General features: G+C 34.1%; 1 protein-coding gene across 1 annotated transcript; it reads right to left on the bottom strand.

Moving 5' to 3' along the window:
- Positions 1-480: 480 nt before the first annotated feature.
- Positions 481-20028, bottom strand: LOC146003033 (uncharacterized). The gene is made up of 7 exons (XM_083141196.1): positions 19896-20028; positions 17564-17658; positions 16651-16719; positions 15751-15840; positions 2227-2295; positions 1329-1418; positions 481-612 (listed from the first exon to the last, which is right to left on the bottom strand). Exons 1-7 carry the CDS (start codon positions 20026-20028, stop codon positions 481-483), a joined length of 678 nt encoding a protein of 225 aa, XP_082997322.1.
- Positions 20029-20697: the final 669 nt, after the last annotated feature.

Genomic DNA, 20697 nt, shown 5'->3' with positions numbered 1-20697 from the left:
ACATCTTTTTGACTATTCTCTCTCTCTCCCCCTTTCCCCTCTTTATTCAATCTGTTGGTCAATTAGTATTAAGTGAATTAATAGTGAAGTATTTTTGACGTAATCATTTGTTACAGGAACATTGCTGTTGACAATATAAATAAGCATTGTAGTAATTGGAGCGGAATCTTCGTGATTTTGACCGTTCCTCGGATTCCTGCGTTTAGCGGAACGCGACGTTGCCTTTCCGTTGTTGGTTTGCATGTTTTGGAACTTGTTTACTCAACGGAAACGTAGCGTCGAAAAGTGTTTGTGACCCTTGTTTGGAATAGGCACTAACAGGTATATGATTACCACGCGCTTCCAAATAACTACCATTAACTTATCGGGTTTGTTAGTTGCCTTATCCACACGAGCGTCATACATGTCATTTTAAAATGATTACATTTTTCTTTTAGATGTAATTTGTAATTATAAGAACAAAACATTTATTAATATCGTCTAAATAGTCATGGTAGTCACATTATATTTCAAGGTAGTCATAGCCAGTTTCAAATCAACAGGTAGGTTGAAATCATCTCCATTTTTGTATTGTACAAGTACTATAACGTATGTAACTATGGTACCGAATATCTGAAAAACAAAGATAAAAAATATACACATCATTAGATATACGTATATTATGAAAAAACTTAGTGGTAACTAATAATTGAATAAAAAGTAATGGTTTTTAATTTACGAATCTTTATTTTTTAAAATTATAACGATGCACTAATAACAAGAAATTGTAATTCGTACTTGTGAAGTTTAATATTAAAATATGCCATGTTTAATCTAGTACATCAAAATTTCATGACTGCATAAATAAATTTATTTCTAACTAAAATTTAATTTAGAATGAATTATACTTTCTTGAGAAAGCAGATATTTTAATGGATGATATTCAATTTGACGTCATAACGCAAAGCACTTTGGGAAGAAACATATGAGAAGCTTCTCACAGCGAGAAATTTGCTATATTTTATTCGTACATGTTCCTCATGTGCTCCTGATGATCACACCTTGAATCATTTAAGCAAAGATCATACCCACAATACTTACCCGGAATGTTTTCAACGCAGGACCTTATCTGTTCGCCCGGAATATAGCTGCGGAGCGTAATTTCGCGGAATGAATTGTGGGGGACGTTTTTCGCTGAATATAATCCATTCGGAAGACATGTTTTGGGTATAACACACTAAATATGAATTATGCAAGGAGTAATCATATGTTTAATAATTTTCGAAGTAAAATATTAACAGATTCTTGGATAACTTTTCGAAACTTTAAAGTATAAATAATTTACTTACTGAAGTGACTAGAGCTCTGTCGATGGTCAGAAACCCTCCTAAAGAAATCTTGGGTCTATAGGCTATGATGGTCTGAACCAACATTTCCATCTGCAATAACATAGCTACGTGTATATACAATTGTAATTCAAGTATGCTAAAATACATGAAGAAAACTTGGTTTTTACGGCATGCTGAAATGGTTAATTTACTAAATTTCCAACGCTTGAGCAGAGAAGGAATATAGAAATGCAATTTTATTTTAGTTTAAAGTAATATTGTAAGTACTGAATGCAGAAAGAGACCTGGGTTATCAATCGTAGATGTATAAAAATGAACTTGGATTATATTAAATAACAAATATGGATTTCACACATGTCTCCATATGAGTTAAGTAATGGACAAGTGTCATTTAATATTGTACACATCGAAGTTTTGAATTATTTTTAACGGTATCTGAATTACCATCGAAATACGTATTATTTCCTTACTTTAAATTGAAAATATAAACATATTCATGAACATCTCTTCTTTGTTTTGCACTTGTGAGCATAAATCTTGTATTTTTACAAAATAATGCACCACTTTGGCTTTCCTAAACATGGGTTTTATTTCTGTCATCAATTCTGTAAGACATTTAATGAAGTAATTTTGAAACTGAAGTTGCACAATTTATTAATTACAAGTAAGTGTAATTTTCACAACATGGAAAGTTGTGAAGTTATGTTACTCTTTTTGTTACAATAATGATTTATAACTAACTTTGTTTATCTAATAAATGACATCATTTGAAAAATTTATTAGTGAAAGGATATTTTACCTTCATTACTGAGTCATATTTATTTAAAGGTAAATTATGAATTGAAACCTAGCAAAATTTCGGAATTAATACATCGAATTTGACAGACAACGTACTTACTTCAAGTTTAACATTAATATCCATGTGTAGAGTGGGAATAGAAAGTACTTCCTTGGCAAAAACATTTGCCTGTTGGGAGAAAATTTCATACAGTTATTACAAAACATTTTTAATTGTGACATTAATTTTAAAATGAAATAAGTGTAAACATCCCATGTTTTTATGATTGTAATATGTTTCTCTAAATTAAATGTGAATATATACTCATATATAAAGTCAATCTTTACATGACACCTGACAATAATTACATATCACCGTTACTAATTACGAATTAGAAATACTTATCCAAAACTCGAGAAATCTTATCTTTCTTATATTCAAGCAATTCATTCCTTTCATTTGATTATTTTAATCTATCGTCAGGCACCTCTGCAAAGTCATTCTACGTTAGCATGTGCAGTAAATATCACTAATTCGCATTTTTGTGTACAATATTTCTGCATATAGCTACTTTGCTTCTTTGCATATTATGTATAGATAAAGACATTTGGTTTGGTAGTAACATTAGTTAAAATGATAACTAAACAAAGGGTTCTTGGAAGAAAAAAGAACTAAAGAAACGTATAACTCGGAAACTGATTAACATATCTAAATGATTAGAGCGTTAAAGTGCTGAGAAATGTACGAGGTCTTTGTCTTATATTGGTAGGCTTCGAAATGTTGCAAATTGCCGCACAGAAAATAATCGAAACTGCATTCGATAACGTTGCACCATAACGTCACACATGATTTCGACATCGAGTATGATATCATTGGCAGCTACACAAAAGATTATTTCTAGATGACTATTGAATATCCACCAAAGAATACACAATTTCATTTTCATTTAATGCTTGATTAATTGCCATATGTTTATTTGTTTGTTGTTGTTTTGTTTTTTAGATGACAGTTTTTTTTATTTTCTGCAAACAAAGAACTAAGATATCTTACTTACCTCATAACTAACAGAGTCAGCAGCAGATGAATTGATAAATAAAAATATGCAGTAAAACACACACGTAAGAGCTGGACCATGAACATTACTCGAACCTTGAATCATAAAACGCAGTGTGAAGATTGTGTACAGAGTTATGCTATAAAGATTCAACAGCATTTGACCCAAAAAGTGTAAGGAAAAAGTGCTAACAAAGCCATTCACAAAATCAAAAACTTGGAGGTGAAGTAATCGCAATCTTTGAATATCCACTATTGTGATTTGGATACCCTTTCTCCTTTTTAAGTCAAAGATACTACACGTCATTTGTGCGTATATTTGGTGACAAAACCTAATCAAGACGAACAGCATACCCTCTGAGAATATGGTGTAAATTAAACATATTGGAATGCCTAGAAGAGAGAAACCTATATTTACGTTCTCTTGTTCCGAAATGAATATTAGAACAGGAAAGAAACCAAGGACAACAATCAGTGACGTAACTATCTTAACACGCTTCTGAAATGCGTGCGTTGAATTAAGAAAAAAAGATGGAAATTCTGCTTCAATTTGCATCCACTTTTGAGCATGTTGTGTAAATCGCTTGCAACCAAACCACCAACATGGAATCAAGCATGGGGAACATGATATGTATAAGAGATATAAATATTCCGAAACTGAAAGACCTCTGAGTTTTTCACAAAAACTTACAATTGAAGACACTGTGAAAATACTCATGGAAGCAGCACAACAAAACATCAAGATGCTGCATAGAGAAGAGAGAGATAACCATTTGAATACAATAGACTCCTCCTGAAAATGTATAAATGGAAAACATCCCATAATTTTCCCCAGGGTGACCAATGGTTTCAAATTGCTGAGAAAGTTAGTTCTTCTGAATTGTTCCTTGGAGTGGTTCTTCACAGGAATCCTCGAACAATCCTGATTCGCCATTTGCACCCTTTACATACACCCGAACTGAAATTGGTTTGAGTAGAAGTGAAGAACATGAACAGTGAGACTGGTTCGAAGCATTAAATCAATACTTTCTAATGGCATAGAAATGTTGTGTACTCTGCGATGAACATGTGTACACCCTAGAATTAATCAAAATGTCATCAATGTTATTTGTTTAACGTAATGTACATAATGAGGTAAAGACTTTTGTGCTTATTAAATTGTTTAGCCATAAGAGAACTCGACCTTTTTAATCAATCAATTTATCTCTTTATAATATTTATTACAAAATTTAACTTAATTAATTTGAACGGTTCCTTACTGTAAATTTATTTATGATATAAGTTCTATAGCTAGTATCTGCTCCACAGATGATTGATTTGTTATTTAACATTACTCCGTGGCACGTTTGGCTAATCGCGGCGATGAGGATAAAATTGACAAAAGGGCGCTCACAAAGAACACACATGCCTAGGCAGGAATTCAATCTCTGCCGTTGTATCGTGTTGTGCTAACCATTCCACCACGGGGGTCGGCTACACCAAAGATGATATGAAAAAAACTCGTACAGTGTATGAGACAGAAGAAAGTGCGAATGAGGAGAAGTCGACCTCAGAAAATAACCTTTACAAGCTATAAATTTATAAGTTACCATATAAACACACTATATAACTCTTACATACGCTCACAAGTGTCAGGTCGTTGCCTTGTAATCAAGGGGACCCGGGTTCGATACCCGGCGGAGGCACATAGTGGTTCGGATCCGAATTTAAACTCTAGGTACAGTCCCGATTAGCCTTTCTGTGCATAAAGTGGACTTACAACATCAAATCAATCCAATCGATATTGAGAGTAATAAATTGCTGATTCTAGCAGCTTTTAGGGAAGTTTCAGACCGAATCGACAACCGTCAGACGACAAAGACATGCGACAAGCGACACGGAATTTCAAGGTGATGCAATGTGACAAGCGACACAAGCCTCAATAGTAGACCTAGGATTTTTATGTAATATCAAAGTACAAAATATGTACATAAATATGTAACAATAATTGAGAAAATATGAACATAAATATGTATTATGAAAAGGATATGTAGCTAAATATTTAAAATCAAAGAATATGTAATGCTATTAATAATAGCGTATCCAAGCAATTTCAAGAATTCCGCTAGATATTTTTTTTATTAGATTATATTCAACATAATTTTAAGGACATCAGTTGTTCAAATTAAAATTTGTATCAAATTTATAAACTAATGAAACCACAGCAACGTGTACATATGTAAGAAACGAATCTTGCCAACTATTAATTATTTTTTACATCTCAAATTTTTGTAGCCATTGCCAAAATAAACAAACCTAATCAATGCTAACGTCTCCCCAAACAACTCGAATGTCAAATGCAAGTCAGCAGCAATAAACGCAGATTCTAATATCAGAGCATTGTTTACGTTTGTGCTAGTCCATCATTGTTGAACACTTGAAGCTTTCAAATTCTTTGCAGTCGTCAAATTTCCGACTGCATTGAGGCAAAGACATCTCTTTGTAACTTTCGAAACGAATTGCAGAAAGAATCGTCTACAGAAAGAACAATCGAATGAAAATACCTAGGTACATAGCTACTTTTGTGCTTTCTTGTGCAAGGGAACATATTGTGAACTCACTAACTACAGGACAGTTGCTGTCTTGTCCACCGATGCAAAGTTTCTAGGTGCATTGCCTAAACCTAAAAACGAAACGAAAATATGTAACCAAAATGGGGCATAGATAAATCCAGTTCCCATATTTGTTTTTGTATTCAGCCTGTCTTAGAATTAATTTTAGGTGACCGTTAGCACTATGCTTTGATTGATTGATTGAGTTGGTGTTTTATGTCCTCTTTATGCACAGTAAGGCTAATTGGGACTGGACCTACAGTTTAAAGTGTGATACGAACCACTATCTGCCTCCACCGCCGGATATCGAACCGGGATCCTTGGATTACAAGGCAACGACGATACCACTGCGTCATCGGAGAGCAAAATTCATCTCATTGAGTAGAAAATATGACATCACATGACCTACACATTTTCTTCATGTTTCAGAGATCGAAAATATAAGGAAGAGGATCAAGATAGGGAAAAAATACCGAAATATGTTGTTTTATGCAAAGTAAATTACCAAATATTAAAAGATATAATATCCTGTCAAATATGTAAAAATATGTAACATGAAACGTATGCAAAATCATGTCAGTTACATAATTCCTTGACAATTTCATGCTCAAGGTATGTATCTAGAAAGGAATAGAATATGTAATTACATACAAACTCATTAGCCAACAAAAAGTAATCCTCATCACATTCACAAACAGACCAAAGCGACACAATGCACACTGTTTATATAATGTAGAAACATGTTGTGAAGGTCATACTCTCTTTGTAAATGTATCTCAATAATAATTATTGTCAGCTTCCATCAGAAGAGAATTTACCAAGTAATATCATAATGAACAGGAAATCAGTTCTTTTCTGGACTTGTCAGACATTTGAAGCCAATTTAAGTCAGTTCGTCGTCGCCTTGTATCAAGGGGTCCCGGGTTCGATACCCGGTGCAGGTACATAGTGGTTCGGATCCCACTTTAAACTGTAGATAAAGTTCCAAGTAGCCTGACTGTGCATAAAGTGGACTTAAAACACCAAATGAACCAACCAAGTTATTGCTAAAAGGGGTGGTGTTCTGTCTTCAGTTATTTTAATTTGATTTTTAAAGAAAAGCTTCCATGTTTCCTATTCATTCCTTGCGGTGACAGTGTTGCAATTTGCAGAACGTAATATTTTACTTTTGATGCTGCAAAATTCTCCTTCAAGTTTTCCTTTAGATAAGAAAACTCAAATTACGAACACAAAACTATATTAATTATTATTGTTATTATTATTTGTAGTAGTATCTGGGATAATTGTTGCGAAATGTATATAATATAACAAAATGTTCACTATGATTAGGTTTATACTTACTTAATTTATAATATTTTTAGGGTTGATATGATAATGTGTTTATCTTTCCAAGCCGAAAACTTAACATGTATTCATCTTTGGAGTATAAATTACGAGAAAAAGAAAGGAGAATTAATTTCACACTTGGAGCATTGGAAATGTGATCAATAATTAGAATTGGCTATGTGTGTTATTCTGTTGTAGAGGTTAGTAAAGCAAGAACTTCAAAAGCACAGTTTTTCTCTGCTTTGGCGCGAACTACTTTCTAAATTCAAATAACCAAAGGGGGTAGCATTGAATTAGAATATAACCACAGACATATTTAGTATAACATATGAAAATGCACGGTAGTTCGTGTACAATTTCGCCTGTTAATACCAAGGAACGGTATTAAACGAATTTCTGCACTCAATCATGCCCCTTATACTACATGTAAGCAAACTACTGGGCAACTTGCCATTGGTCAAGATGTTTGATTCTCAATTTGCATGAAAGTGAATGAGTCCTCAAGTTGCATACAGCTGCATCGTAGGTTTAGTGTACTTCATAGTACTTGTACTTCGCATAGTGTACGAGGCAAACACATGAAGACTACCACAGAGTGTTGTACTCTTTAATTCAGTTCTTCGAGATACCAGCATGGTGGGTTGGATGCAATGCTTTCGCGGCCTATGCTGACAGTTGGATGGAACTGCAGTGTGTGTATGCAAGTGTTATGAAGAAAGAGTTAGTTTTAAACTTACAAAGATACTCAACCGTGCTTGTAGTTCTCCAGTTGTGGTGTACATAGCTGCGGCTGTTTTATTGATGCTTGCACCAGAACGGGGAAACGTGTACAGAAGATGGTCCACGTTTCTCCTAATGTGCATTATTCTCAATGACATATTCACCGATGCAATATTCGTTGTTCTTTGCCTATCCTTGACGCAAGCTACTCAGACATTGAACGAAGACTATACGTCCTTTCTTCTACAAAAGGGAAATCACATATCTTCCCAGGAGGTACAAGACATCAGAGTACTAGTTGTAAAGATGAATCACATGATTGAAGACTCTGGAAACATTTTTCTGTTTAGATTTCTTCAAAACATCTGCTCCACGTTTTACGCTCTAGTATCCTTACCGTATTATGGCTTGAGTGCTTTATTTGTGTCCAATGCATCGTTCTACAACTTGGGGACTGGTTGCTTCATGGCATCCATGCTGTTGATAAAGTCAACCCTTGCAGAAGCAGTGACACTGAAGGTGAGAAAGTTTTTTTTCATTTTTCTTCTTTTGCGTCTCTTTTCTGCTACTTCTGGCTGTTTACATTAAAGTGGTGAAGGGACACTCATAAAATAACCCATTCGAAATCACTAAATAACGCGCATTTGACAAAAATATACGAATTGTGGCATTTTTCTGGAATTCCAACATACTTTGCGTTTAATACAAAGAAAGATACCGCGAAAATTCATCACTCTTGTGTTTTAGGGTTTAGAAAAGCATGCACCATATTTGTGTATGCATAGCGTGCGCGTTTACCAACACTTTACCTAAGTCGAAACCATAATGCGTGATATACATGGAATAATACGAAATCGCTAATAAACGCAAATTTGACATAAAATTCGAATTCCTGCATTTTTCGCGAATTGCAACATATTGTGTGTGTAATACAACGAAAAATACCGCGAAAACCACAATTCCCGTGCTTTAGGTTTTTAAAAAAATGCACCATATTTGTGCATGCATAACGTGCACGTTTCCCAACATTTTTATTAAGAGAAAACTATAATGCGTGTTATCCATGAAATAATTCTGACAGCTACATGACACCCCATGCAAATTGATATTTCCCAACATTTTTCACATTCTATGGGAACGTTTTGCATCGCCGAGCAAAGTTGCGGGGTACTGAAGGGAAATTGAGTGCGCACCTTCTGCCACACAAGAGCCGTAATATCGGCGTGCGAGAAACGTTTTGTGTTCCCAAACGAAGTGGTGTCGGAGATCAAGTGATCACCTACAGTCACACTTGAATCACATCAGCATTTGTCGCACGAGTAATATTGGAAAGTAACTTCCTCAAAAATTGTTTATAACGTACGAAACTGTCGCGAAAAGAGCGTTCGCCATGTGACCTACAATTTAAGATACCAGTTTTAAAAACACAATGAATGTATAATTTTAGATATATTTGAGAGAAAATTGTGCTAATACAAAAAGCGAAATTAAACACCACCTTTGCTAAAATATAACACTGGAGAATCTAGGTCCAAATTAATCATAGACACACAGTGTAAACACACAAACACACACCATACACAAAATGTATTCAACTATTAATTTAAATACTACAATTCAAACTTATGTTTATGTTTAACATTCCAATATTTACATATTACTAATGTTGCATTCTAACAAACGTTTTACTAATTTTCAGTTTGAAAATCTGAAGCGGGTTGTACATCTGATAGAAACATCGCAACTGGATCATTCTGTGACGTCAGAGATATCGTTATGTATACTTCTTCTATCCTTAAGTTTTCACTTTTGACAAAATATACAATGTTTTCAACTTTAAATAATCAAGCTAAAATATTGGCTTGTTTCATTTTTCAAAAAAGACATTTGTTACGTTCATCTATTGCTGTTTATTTTTTAATGAGAAAATATACACTGAACAAATCGTGAAATACTGAGTAAATCCATTTTAGAATTCTAAGTATCAACAAAAAATATGTTTGTATTAATCATTGGACGTTGAAGTAGTACACTAACGGCATTGTTTAAGTTTACATTATAAATAAAATAATTTTGATCTTTAATACTTACTTATTATTATCTTACATTATTGTTTCACTTCAGGTAAAACTTTTGATGCAATATAATTAGAAACCAATAAGTTGCTGACCAAGGCAGTTTATTAAGGTAAAAACACTTAGCACGTAACGTTTCGACCCTGTATCAGGGTCTTCCTCAGACGAAGAACTAAACTAAAAGATCATTTTAGTTTAGTTCTTCGTCTGAGGAAGACCCTGATACAGGGTCGAAACGTTACGTGCTAAGTGTTTTTACCTTAATAAATTGCCTTGGTCAGCAACTTATTGGTTTCAATATGGAAACAAGGCTTAATTATATTACAATATAATTAGATCTACAGGGTGTCCCATGAACGGCGCAACTGGGAATTAAGAGTGGCGTTACTTTGTAACCGAAACCTGTACATACATAAGTCATACACCAAATGTTAACCCTGTCCAAGTAGATATTTTTAAACATAGAAACAACAAACGGGGTGCAGTGTTGTTCATGCAGTGTTGCCAAATGTAAGTGAAAGTGTAAATTTATTTTTCCACAAAGCATGGAAAATTGCATGTCAAACATTCGTAGGGAAATTTGGACGTCAATTTCCACCTTGGGTAGGTGGACTATTTCGCCATCTATAGTTCAGAGAAGAAAACCGATCGTTTTCGCGTATAGCCAATCCTGAAATGCCTCGTAAAGGTGTACCGGTCCAAATGGGTGTTTTAAAAACAATATAAGGTACAGTGGCAACACTGTTGATGTTTGAAGGCAATAAAAGGTGTGTTTAGTGATGGTCTATGACATGGAAATACTGGAAACAGGAAAAAAAGAAAATGAAAATTATGGTGAAATAAGTGGTACTTACCTACTCCTGGCAACCATGCGATGCGATAAGAGCGCCCACCGAACGAGAACAAAAGAATCAGTTAGTTGTATACTCAGAACTGTTTGAGGCGTGTATTTCGCATTGTTCGTAGGGGAAGATTAGAATTGTTCTGTGAAATGAAGTACTCTTTGGAAGAGAGGGTGTTCATTGTGGAACATTATTTTTGTTCAAATTCGTACGCTAGTGTAAAAACTGTGTTTCGCGAGAAATATCCGAATAACAGTGTTCCAGAAAATTCGACGATATATCAACTTGTTTCCAGATTTCGTGAAACAGGATCAGTTAATGACAAACCCTACCACAGACAACCACCAGTGTTGACACAAGGTGTGGTGCAGGATGTGGAGCAGAGAATATCACAATCTCCCAGGAAATCTGTTCGTAAACTTGCTGCACAGTCAGGTGTATCAAAAACAACAACTCACCGAGCGTTAAAACAATTGCACCTACGTGCATATAAGGTACAGGCTGTGCAAGAACTGAAGGAAGCAGACAAAGGTGTACGTGTAAGATACTGCAAGTGGTTTAGAAATTTTATTAGAGACAATGGTGTGAATATTTTGGATAAGGATTTTTTTTACGATGAAGCATGGTTCCACTTAAATGGTCAAAATTCTCGACACTGGTCAAGTAACAATCCCTATTTGTTACATGAACAATCACTTCATCCACAAAAGATAGGTGTGTGGTGCGCGATTTCGCGGAGAAAAATAATCGGTCCAATTATTTTTCAACACCACAGTTGACGGAATAGTTTATCGTGGCCTTATCACACAGTTTATTTCTCTGTTGGAACGTGATGAACGTGATTGTTGGTTTCAACAAGACTCCGCAACATGTCACACGTCTAATGAAACTTTAGACATGTTGGCAGAGTTTTTTGGCGATCACATTAAAAGCAAAAACTTATGGCCCAGTCGCTCCCCGGATCTGACGTCTCCAGATTTTTTTCTGTGGGACAATTTGAAACAAACAGTTTACATTAATAACCCAAGAACACTGATGATCTAAAAATAAACATTTGCACAGCCATTAACAATATAAACCAATCAACCTTGCATAAAGTTGCTTCCAACATGATAAAAAGTGTTGATGAATGCCTCAGGGAAAATGGTTGTCATTTTCAACATCTTTTGTAAAGCTACACTGTCTTTTACGCGCATTGCATGGTTGCCAGGAGTAGGTAAGTAACACTTTTTCACCATAATTTTCATTTTCTTTTTTTCCTGTTTCCAGTATTTCCATGTCATAGACCATCACTAAACACACCTTTTGTTGCCTTCAAACATCAACAGTGTTGCCACTGTACCTTATATTTTTTTAAAAACACCCATTTGGACCGGTACACCTTTACGAGGCATTTCAGGATTGGCTATACGCGAAAACGATCGGTTTTCTTCTCTGAACTATAGATGGCGAAATAGTCCACCTACCCAAGGTGGAAATTGACATCCAAATTTCCCTACGAATGTTTGACATGCAATTTTCCATGCTTTGTGGAAAAATAAATTTACACTTTCACTTACATTTGGCAACACTGCACGAACAACACTGAACCCCGTTTGTTGTTTCTATGTTTAAAAATATCTACTTGGACAGGGTTAACATTTGGTGTATGACTTATGTATGTACAGGTTTCGGTTACAAAGTAACGCCACTCTTAATTCACAGTTGCGCCGTTCGTGGGACACCCTGTATAAGCCCAAAATTTCGATTGGAGGCTTTGTGGCAATACAAAGGGCTCTTATAACATCCGTAAGTATGCTCAGTATGTGTGCTATCTTTATGTTAGTACCTTACAATTCATTACTATTAAAACACTAGACATTAATTATGTGTGTGAAAGAGGTACAAAGCAAGGACAGTAGGAGTTAATAAATATATAATGCAATGAAGGAAAATCATGAACACACACAGACAAAAAATGGTGATTTACTGCCATTGTTTAGTAATGTTTACCTACAAATTGTTATTCTTGTAGCACGAACGAACTATGGGACTTTATCTTTAGATAATTTTATTTTTCTTTACAAATCTCACAGACTCTGATTCAGAGTCACGTTGCGTAAATTTTTCTGTAGCAAAATACACCATTGTGAACACCCTCATTGTAGCATCCTATCGATATTTCGTATATTGTGAGTACGAAACTGAACAGGTAGTAATTCTGGAACATTACTTGGGATACAACGATGATTATAATAATTAAAATATAATGCGTAGCTTAGGAGGGGTTTGGTCAAACTCGTAAGCAATCATCCATGACGAAACACAGACTCGAAATTCAGTCGGGAAGAGTAATTTGAAAGAAAGGTAAATGTAACATTTTATGTGAATATAATATCACTTGTGTACATGGTGGAAAACATTTATATGTATAAACCCAATGGTTTTATAAGTTTGATTTAAAATTAAGAATTAAACTATAATGTTGTTTTTAACTCCAATTTCTCTCTTTTAAGCAGATGATGAGTACAGTAGTGACATATGTGATAATATTAGTGCAATTCGAAGTCAGCCGGATGTGAATGAATTTGGATATGCACATGTGCCATGTTTCAACGTCATGGAACATAGACAAGAAAAGTAGATTGTGATGCATATGTTCCCATTCAATGTTCCTCTGTAGTAAATTAATGTGATACAACCACATATAGACTATGAAAGTACTGCATTAAAGTGATGTGTCGACTCAAATGTTTCATTTTACACCAGCTTTTTACAATGAAGCGATTCTGGCTCTATCGTATCATCATGCATACCAAGAATAACGACCTGCATCATAAGCTATACTGAACAGATTCTTGTCTGGTTTCGTCATTTACAAATTAGCAACTCATCTCTAGGAGACCTTTGAAACTAGCCTTTGCGTAACTTTAATGTGGTCGTGCTCCAGAATGCTTCAGCCAGCCACGGACTATGAGCAAAATTTTGTTTTGAAAATTTTAACTCAGGCGGCAATAGATTATCCCACAGAGAGAAAGAATAAAGTTTTCACTTGCCTTCAATTTCTTCTTCAATTATTCTATATTCACGGCTGCCTATAGCTCTAAATTCGTTTAAAAGTTAAACATATAGATCTAACGTTCGCTAATTCTGTGTGCGTTATGTTTTGCCTCGAAATCGCCTAAAATAATTATAGATTGAGTATGCAATTTATTTTTTAAATTTTACCAACTGGAAGCTATTTTATTAACAAGTCAGCACCTAGCCATTTTACATTGGAATGTGTTAGCATATGGCGTAGGAGAAACAACAACGAAAAATATGAAAAGTGAAAAACACATTTAACAACCTACTGGTCAAAAATATAACAATAATTTTTAAAAATTATTGCATATGATTAGTAGAATTTCTTTAAAATATACATAAAAGTGGTAATTTTTCTAGTATATTTGATAATATGATATATTCTGCACAGACTCAAAAACCGGTTGGAACTGCCTCTTTATACCCCTTCGCTGTTTGAAACCCGTTTCATGCTTTCATGACAGAGCAATGTCTCGATGAATACTAATATTCAAGGGTTTTTGAGGCGTGAGTACATAGTACTGCCTATGTATTACGCTAAAGAGAATTCCACTATGTAAACATGTCACAAAAATATGTTTAATTTTTAACAAATTAAGGATACAAGACGAGAGTGACAGTTTGTAAGCAATTCTGAATCGTAACATAACATAATAAGTTATGTGCAATCATTCTATAGCTCTTAATATACTTATAATTAAATGTAAACTGTGTACAATTTGATATTTTATTGCAATACTAAACACGCTCATGTCTATACAATTCCAATTGTTGGTTTTGAAAAAAATGTTAAGTCACACAATCGTATTAATGCTGTACTCTCAGCATGATAAACAAGAAACAACACAAACAGCTCTGTTTAGCTCCACATCTTAAATAGAATTAGGTATTGTAATTCAGATTGCCAACATAACTCTTAAGCTGGTCTTTTGTATTCTGCCTCTAATATTATGATCAAAGGGTTGAACGCATAACTGAAATGCGCATTTTTTCAATGCAAGAAATATGCAATGGTTACATATTATTTTAACGATTACAATTTGCTTTCAGAAGTAATTTGTAATTATAAGAACAAAACATTTATTAATATCGCCTAAGTTGTCATGGTAGTCATGTTATATTTCAAGGTAGTCACATCAAGTTTCAAATCAACAGGTAGGTTGAAATCATCTCCATTTTTGTATTGCACAAGTACTATAACGTATGTAATTATGGTACCGAATATCTGGAAAAAAAGGTAAAAAGTAGACACATCATTAGATATACGTATAACATGCAAAAACTGAAAGTGGTAATAAATATTTGTATAAAAACTAACAATGTTTTTTATAATTTACAAATTTTTATTTTTAAAAAAATATAACGTTGCATTAACAACAAAAATAAGTACTTCGTAGTTATGAAGTTTAATTTCAAAATGTACCATGTTTAGTCTAATAAATCAGAATTTCATGACTATATCCATACATTTGTCTAATTAAAATTTGTTAGGATGATTTACACTTTTGGAAGCTGATATTTTAATCGGTGGTCCTCAACTTGACGTCATCACGCATTGTATTTTGGGAAGAAACAACATCAAGTCGGGCAAACAAATTCGCACGTGTTAAGGAAAGCTTCTTACAGCGAGAAATTAGCGATATTTTATGAATACATATTCCTCGTATCATCATGATAATCGTGCTTGAACCATTTATGCAAAGGTCAAACCCACAATGCTTGCCCGGCCGGCATATTTTCACTGCATGATCTTGACAAATATGGCGGCTGAGCGTGATTTCGCGGAATGAATTGTTGGGGACTATGTTCGCTGAATATCATCCATTGGGAAGACATGTTTTTGGTGTAACACTCTAAATATGAATTATTCAATTCGGATAAAGGAGTAATTCTGTGTTTAATAATTTTCGAATTGAAATATTAACAGATTGTTTGATAACTTTCGAAACTGTAAACTATAAATAATTTACTTACTGAAGTGACTAGAGCTCTATCGATGGTCAGAAACCCTCCTAAAGAAATCTTGGGTCTATAGGCTATGATGGTCTGAACCAACATCTCCATCTGCAATAATATAGCTACGTGTATATTAAATTGTTAATTGAAGATGTTAAAATGCATTAAGATGCTAAAATGGTGAATTTATTGAATTTCAAGCACTGGATCAGAGAAGAAGTAAAGAAATGCAACTTTATTTTAGTGTAAGGCAATATTGTAATTAATGAATGCAGAAAGAAACATGGTATATTAATCATAAATATATGCAAGGTGAACGTGGATTACAAATAACTAATTTGCATTTGGCACATGTCTCCATACGAGTTAGAACACGCGTTAGATATGAATGTACACATCCAAGTTCTGAGTTCATTTGTAATGGTATCTGAATTACCATCGAAATATAGCTATATTCTCTTACTTTAAATAGAAAATATAAACATATTCATGAATGTCTTCATTCGTTTAGCAGTACTATTTTTGTTTCCCACTGAAGCATAAATGTGGTGATTTTCTAAAGTAAATAATACACCACTTTGGCATTCCTAAACATGGTCTTATTTCAGTCATTAATTCCAAAAGACATAAAAATGAAGTAATTTTGAAACGAAGGTTGTATAATTATCATCCATAATTAGTAACTGATTCTTATTTTCACAACATAAAAATCATTATGTTACTCTGTGTGTTACAATAAAAATTGAAATCTTACTTTGTTTATCTAACAAATGCCATATATCATTGGGAAAATTTATTATTGAAAATATATTTTACCTTTATTATTACCATATCATAGTTACCATACCATTTTTGTTTATAGCTAAATTATAAATTGAATTGTATTCATAAATCGTATTTGACAAACAACATACTTACTTCAAGTTTAACATTAATATCCATGTGAAGAGTGGAAATGGAAAGTACTTCCCTAGCAAAAGCATTTGCCTGTTGGAGAAAATTTCATATAGTTATTACAAAATATTTACAGTGATGACATTAGTTTTGAAATGAAACAATTACAAGCATCGCGTCCATCTTATATAATTGGAATGTGCATGTTAATCCAACGAAAAAGTGATATGTAAAATTCTCTCTCTTTATATTTACAAGAAGTAAATCTTTACATGGCACATGACATTAATTACATATCACCTTACCAAATACGGATCAGAAATACATAGCCTTGAACAGAGTTTTACATTATAAACTTGAATAATCTTCTTCTATATTAAAGACATTTATTCTTTTCATTTTATCGTTTATCTATCGTCAGCCACTTTTGCAATGTCTATCCTACATTAGCATGTGCAGTGTTGAATATAAATACCATTAATTAATTATTTTTTGTTTAGTATTTCGGCTTGGTTTCATTTTGTTTCCTAGCATATACTATGTATGAGCGAAAACTCTTGGTCTGGTAATGATACGTTATTTAAAATGATAGCTAAACACAGGGTCGTAAGAAGAACTAAGAAACGCATTAATCGGAAACTGGTTAACATAAATGAGTGATTCGAGCGTTAAAATTCTGCCAAATGTCCGAGCTCTTCGTCTTATATTGTTAGATTTCGAAATTTGGAAAATTGTCGCACAGTAGACTTCAAAACAGCACTCGATATAGTTTGTCAAGTCCACATCGGAATATCCTCCTAAACACTATATCGACACACTTTAAAGCTTGTATCATTTCTACATATATGTTTAATAACATATTTAATAATAATATGTTGTTGAGGAAACCGCTTTCATTTTACTTTTGTGGAAATAATAACTGACACATATTGCTTACCTCATAACTAACAGAGTCAGCAGCAGATGAATTGATAAATAAAAATATGCAGTAAAACACACATATAGATGCTGGACCATGAACATTATTAAAACCTTGAATCACAAAACGCAGTACGAAGATTGTGTACAGAGTTATGCTATAAAGATTCAGCAGCATTTGACCCAAAAAGTGTAAGGAAAAAGTGCTAACCAAGCCATTCACAAAATCAAGAACTTGGAGGTGAAGTAATCGCAATCTTTGAATATCCACTATTGTGATTTGGATACCCTTTCTTCTTTTAAAGTCACAGAGACTACGCGTCATTTGTGCGTATATTTGGTGACAAAACTTCATCAAGACAAACAGCATACCCTCTGAGAATGTGGTGTAGATTACACATATTGGAATGCCTAAAAGAGAGAAACCTATTTTTACGTTCTCTTGATTCGAAATGAATAAAAGTATAGGGCAGAAACCAAGGGCAACAATCAGTGACGTAACTATCTTAACACGCTTCTGAAATTCGTGCGTTGAACTAAGAAAAAAAGCTGGAAATTCTGCTTGAATTTGCATCCATTTTTGAACATGTTGTGAAAATCTTTTGCATCCAAACCACCAACATGGAATCAAGCATGGGGAACATGATATGTAGAAGAGGAATAAATACTCCATAACTGAAAGATCTCTGAGTTTTTCAGAAAATCTTACAATTGCACACACTGTGGAAATGCTCATGGAAGCAACACAACAAAACATCAATATGCTGCATAGAGAACAAAGAGATAACCATTTGAATACAAGAGACTCCTCCTGAAAATGTATAAATGGAAAACATCCCATAATTCTCCCCAGGGTGACCAATGGTTTCAAATCGCTGACAAAGTTAGTTCTTCTGAATTGTTCCTTGGAGTGGTTCTTCACAGCAATCCTTGAACAATCTTGATTCGCCATTTTCACCCTTTACATACACCCGAACTCAAATTGGTTTGAGTAGAATTAAAGAACATGATCAGTGAGACTGGCTTGAAGCATTAAATCAATATTTTCTAATGGTATAGAAATGTTGTGTACTCTGCCATGAAAATGAGTACAGCATAGAATTAATCAAAATGTCACCTACGTTATTTGTTTATCTTAATGTACATAATGAGATAAATACTTTTGTGCTTATTAAACCATAATAGGACTCCACCTTTTTGATCAACCAACTTATCACTTCATAATGTTTGTTACAAAATGTAACTTAATTAATTTTAAACGGCTCCCTATTGTAAATTTGTTTATGATAGAAGTTCTATAGCTATTATCTACTCCACAGATGATTTATTTTGTTGAAATTGTTTGATTTGTTATTTAACATTTTTCTCTGCCACTTTTGGCTAAACGCGACGATAAGGATAAATTTGATGATAGGGCGCTCACAAAGAACACCCAGGCAGGAATTCAAACTCGGAATCTTTGGCGTTGCAGTGTGCTGTGCTAACCACTCAATCACGGGGGTTACTACTCCAAAGGTGAAATGGAAAAAAATAGATACAGTGTATCAGAAAGAAAGTGCGAATGAGGGAGAAGTCGACTTACGAAAATAATGTTTACAAGCTAGTAATTTATAAGTTACCATATCAACACACTATATAACTCTTACATACACTCACAAGTGGATTGGCCTCCCCGATTGTGCAGTGGTAGCGTCGTTGCCTTGTAATCAAGGGGTCCCGGGTTCGATACCCGGTGGAGGCACATAGTGGTTCGGATTCCACTTTAAACTGCAGGTCCAGTCGCCATTAGCCTTACTCTGCATGAAGTGGGCTTCAAACAGCAAATCAATCAATCAATCCATCACAATTGTATTAATATGTTACATATGTACGAACACATTTATGCGTATCACTCGATTACATCAATAACTACAACACGTATCCATGTAGACTTACACATAATGTGATAAACTATAAGCAATGAAAACACATATTTACATATAATTAATTAATTATAAATCTTACCTCATAACTAATGGAGTTAGCAGCAGATGTATTGATAATAAGGAATATTGGGGAAAAAATACACATAAAGGCAGGACCATAAATATTATTAGAGCCTTGAATCGAACAACGCAGTGTGAAGATTATGGCTATAACCATGACCAACAGGTCGGACAACATTTGTCCCAAAAACTGTATGGAAAATGTGTTAACGAAGCCATACACAAAATCACAAACCTCCAAATGAAAGATACGAATGTCATGAACGTCTTTTGTTGTTAACTGATTTCTCCTTTTGAAGTCACGAATACCATGCACCATTTGCCTGCATATTTCGGAACAAAATGTTAGTAGGATGAACATCATACCTTGAGAAAATATGGTGTAACCTGCAAGCACTGGAATACCTACAAGAGCGTAACCTAGTCCTCTGCTATCATCCTGCATAATTAGTATTACAACAGGGCAAATTCCAAGGACAATAATCAGTACAGTCACCATATTGACAATGTTTTTAAATCTGAATGAAGAATTAGGAAAAAAGTGTGGAAAATCTGCTTGAATTTGCATAAATTTTCGAGCGTGATGTGCAAATCCTTTACACCCAAACCACCAACATGGTATCAAGAATGGGTAACATGCGATATAGAACATGAATAAATATTCTGCCGCCGATATTACTTTTAATGTATTCGCAAAATATGCAATTGTATACACTGTGATAAAGCTCGTGGAAATGGCACAACATGTCGTCAAGATACTCCCTACAGAAGAAACTGACAACCATTTGAATACAAGAGACTCATCCTGATAATGTATGAATGGAAAGCATCCCATAATTCTTCCCAGAGTGACCAATGGTTTCAAGTCGCTGACCAGGTTATTTATTCTGGACTGATCCTTCGAAAGGCACTTCACAGGAATTCTCAAACAATATTGATTCGTCATTTTTACACCTTAGATACAACCAATTGCAAATCAACAGAGCCAAGAGTTGGTTTCCCCTGTATTCCTTGTACTTTGGTTGAGTAGATTCAATGAAAATGAACTGATTCCTTGGTTTGAAGCATTAAATCAATAATCTTTCCTAATTAAATAGGAATGTTGTGTACTCTGATGAAAATGTGTACACCCAGTAATGAACAATATTGACACACAAGTGATTTGTTT

Source organism: Lepisma saccharinum, chromosome 19 (assembly GCF_977018435.1).
Source record: "Lepisma saccharinum chromosome 19, izLepSacc3.1, whole genome shotgun sequence".
NCBI classification, from domain to species: domain Eukaryota; kingdom Metazoa; phylum Arthropoda; class Insecta; order Zygentoma; family Lepismatidae; genus Lepisma; species Lepisma saccharinum.
Note: the sequence above shows the minus strand (reverse complement) of the source record. Positions and strands in the feature narration are given on the sequence as shown.

Bases quoted from the DNA above. Each gene is read 5' to 3' on its own strand.
- LOC146003033 (XM_083141196.1), bottom strand. From the start codon at position 20,028: ATGGTGACTGTACTGATTATTGTCCTTGGAATTTGCCCTGTTGTAATA. The intron at 16,720-17,563 runs GTAAGCAATATG...TTTCTCCAACAG, and splicing joins CTGACTCTGTTAGTTATGAG to GCAAATGCTTTTGCTAGGGA. The intron at 2,296-15,750 runs GTAAGTAAATTA...TTCTCCCAACAG, and splicing joins ATAGAGCTCTAGTCACTTCA to GCAAATGTTTTTGCCAAGGA.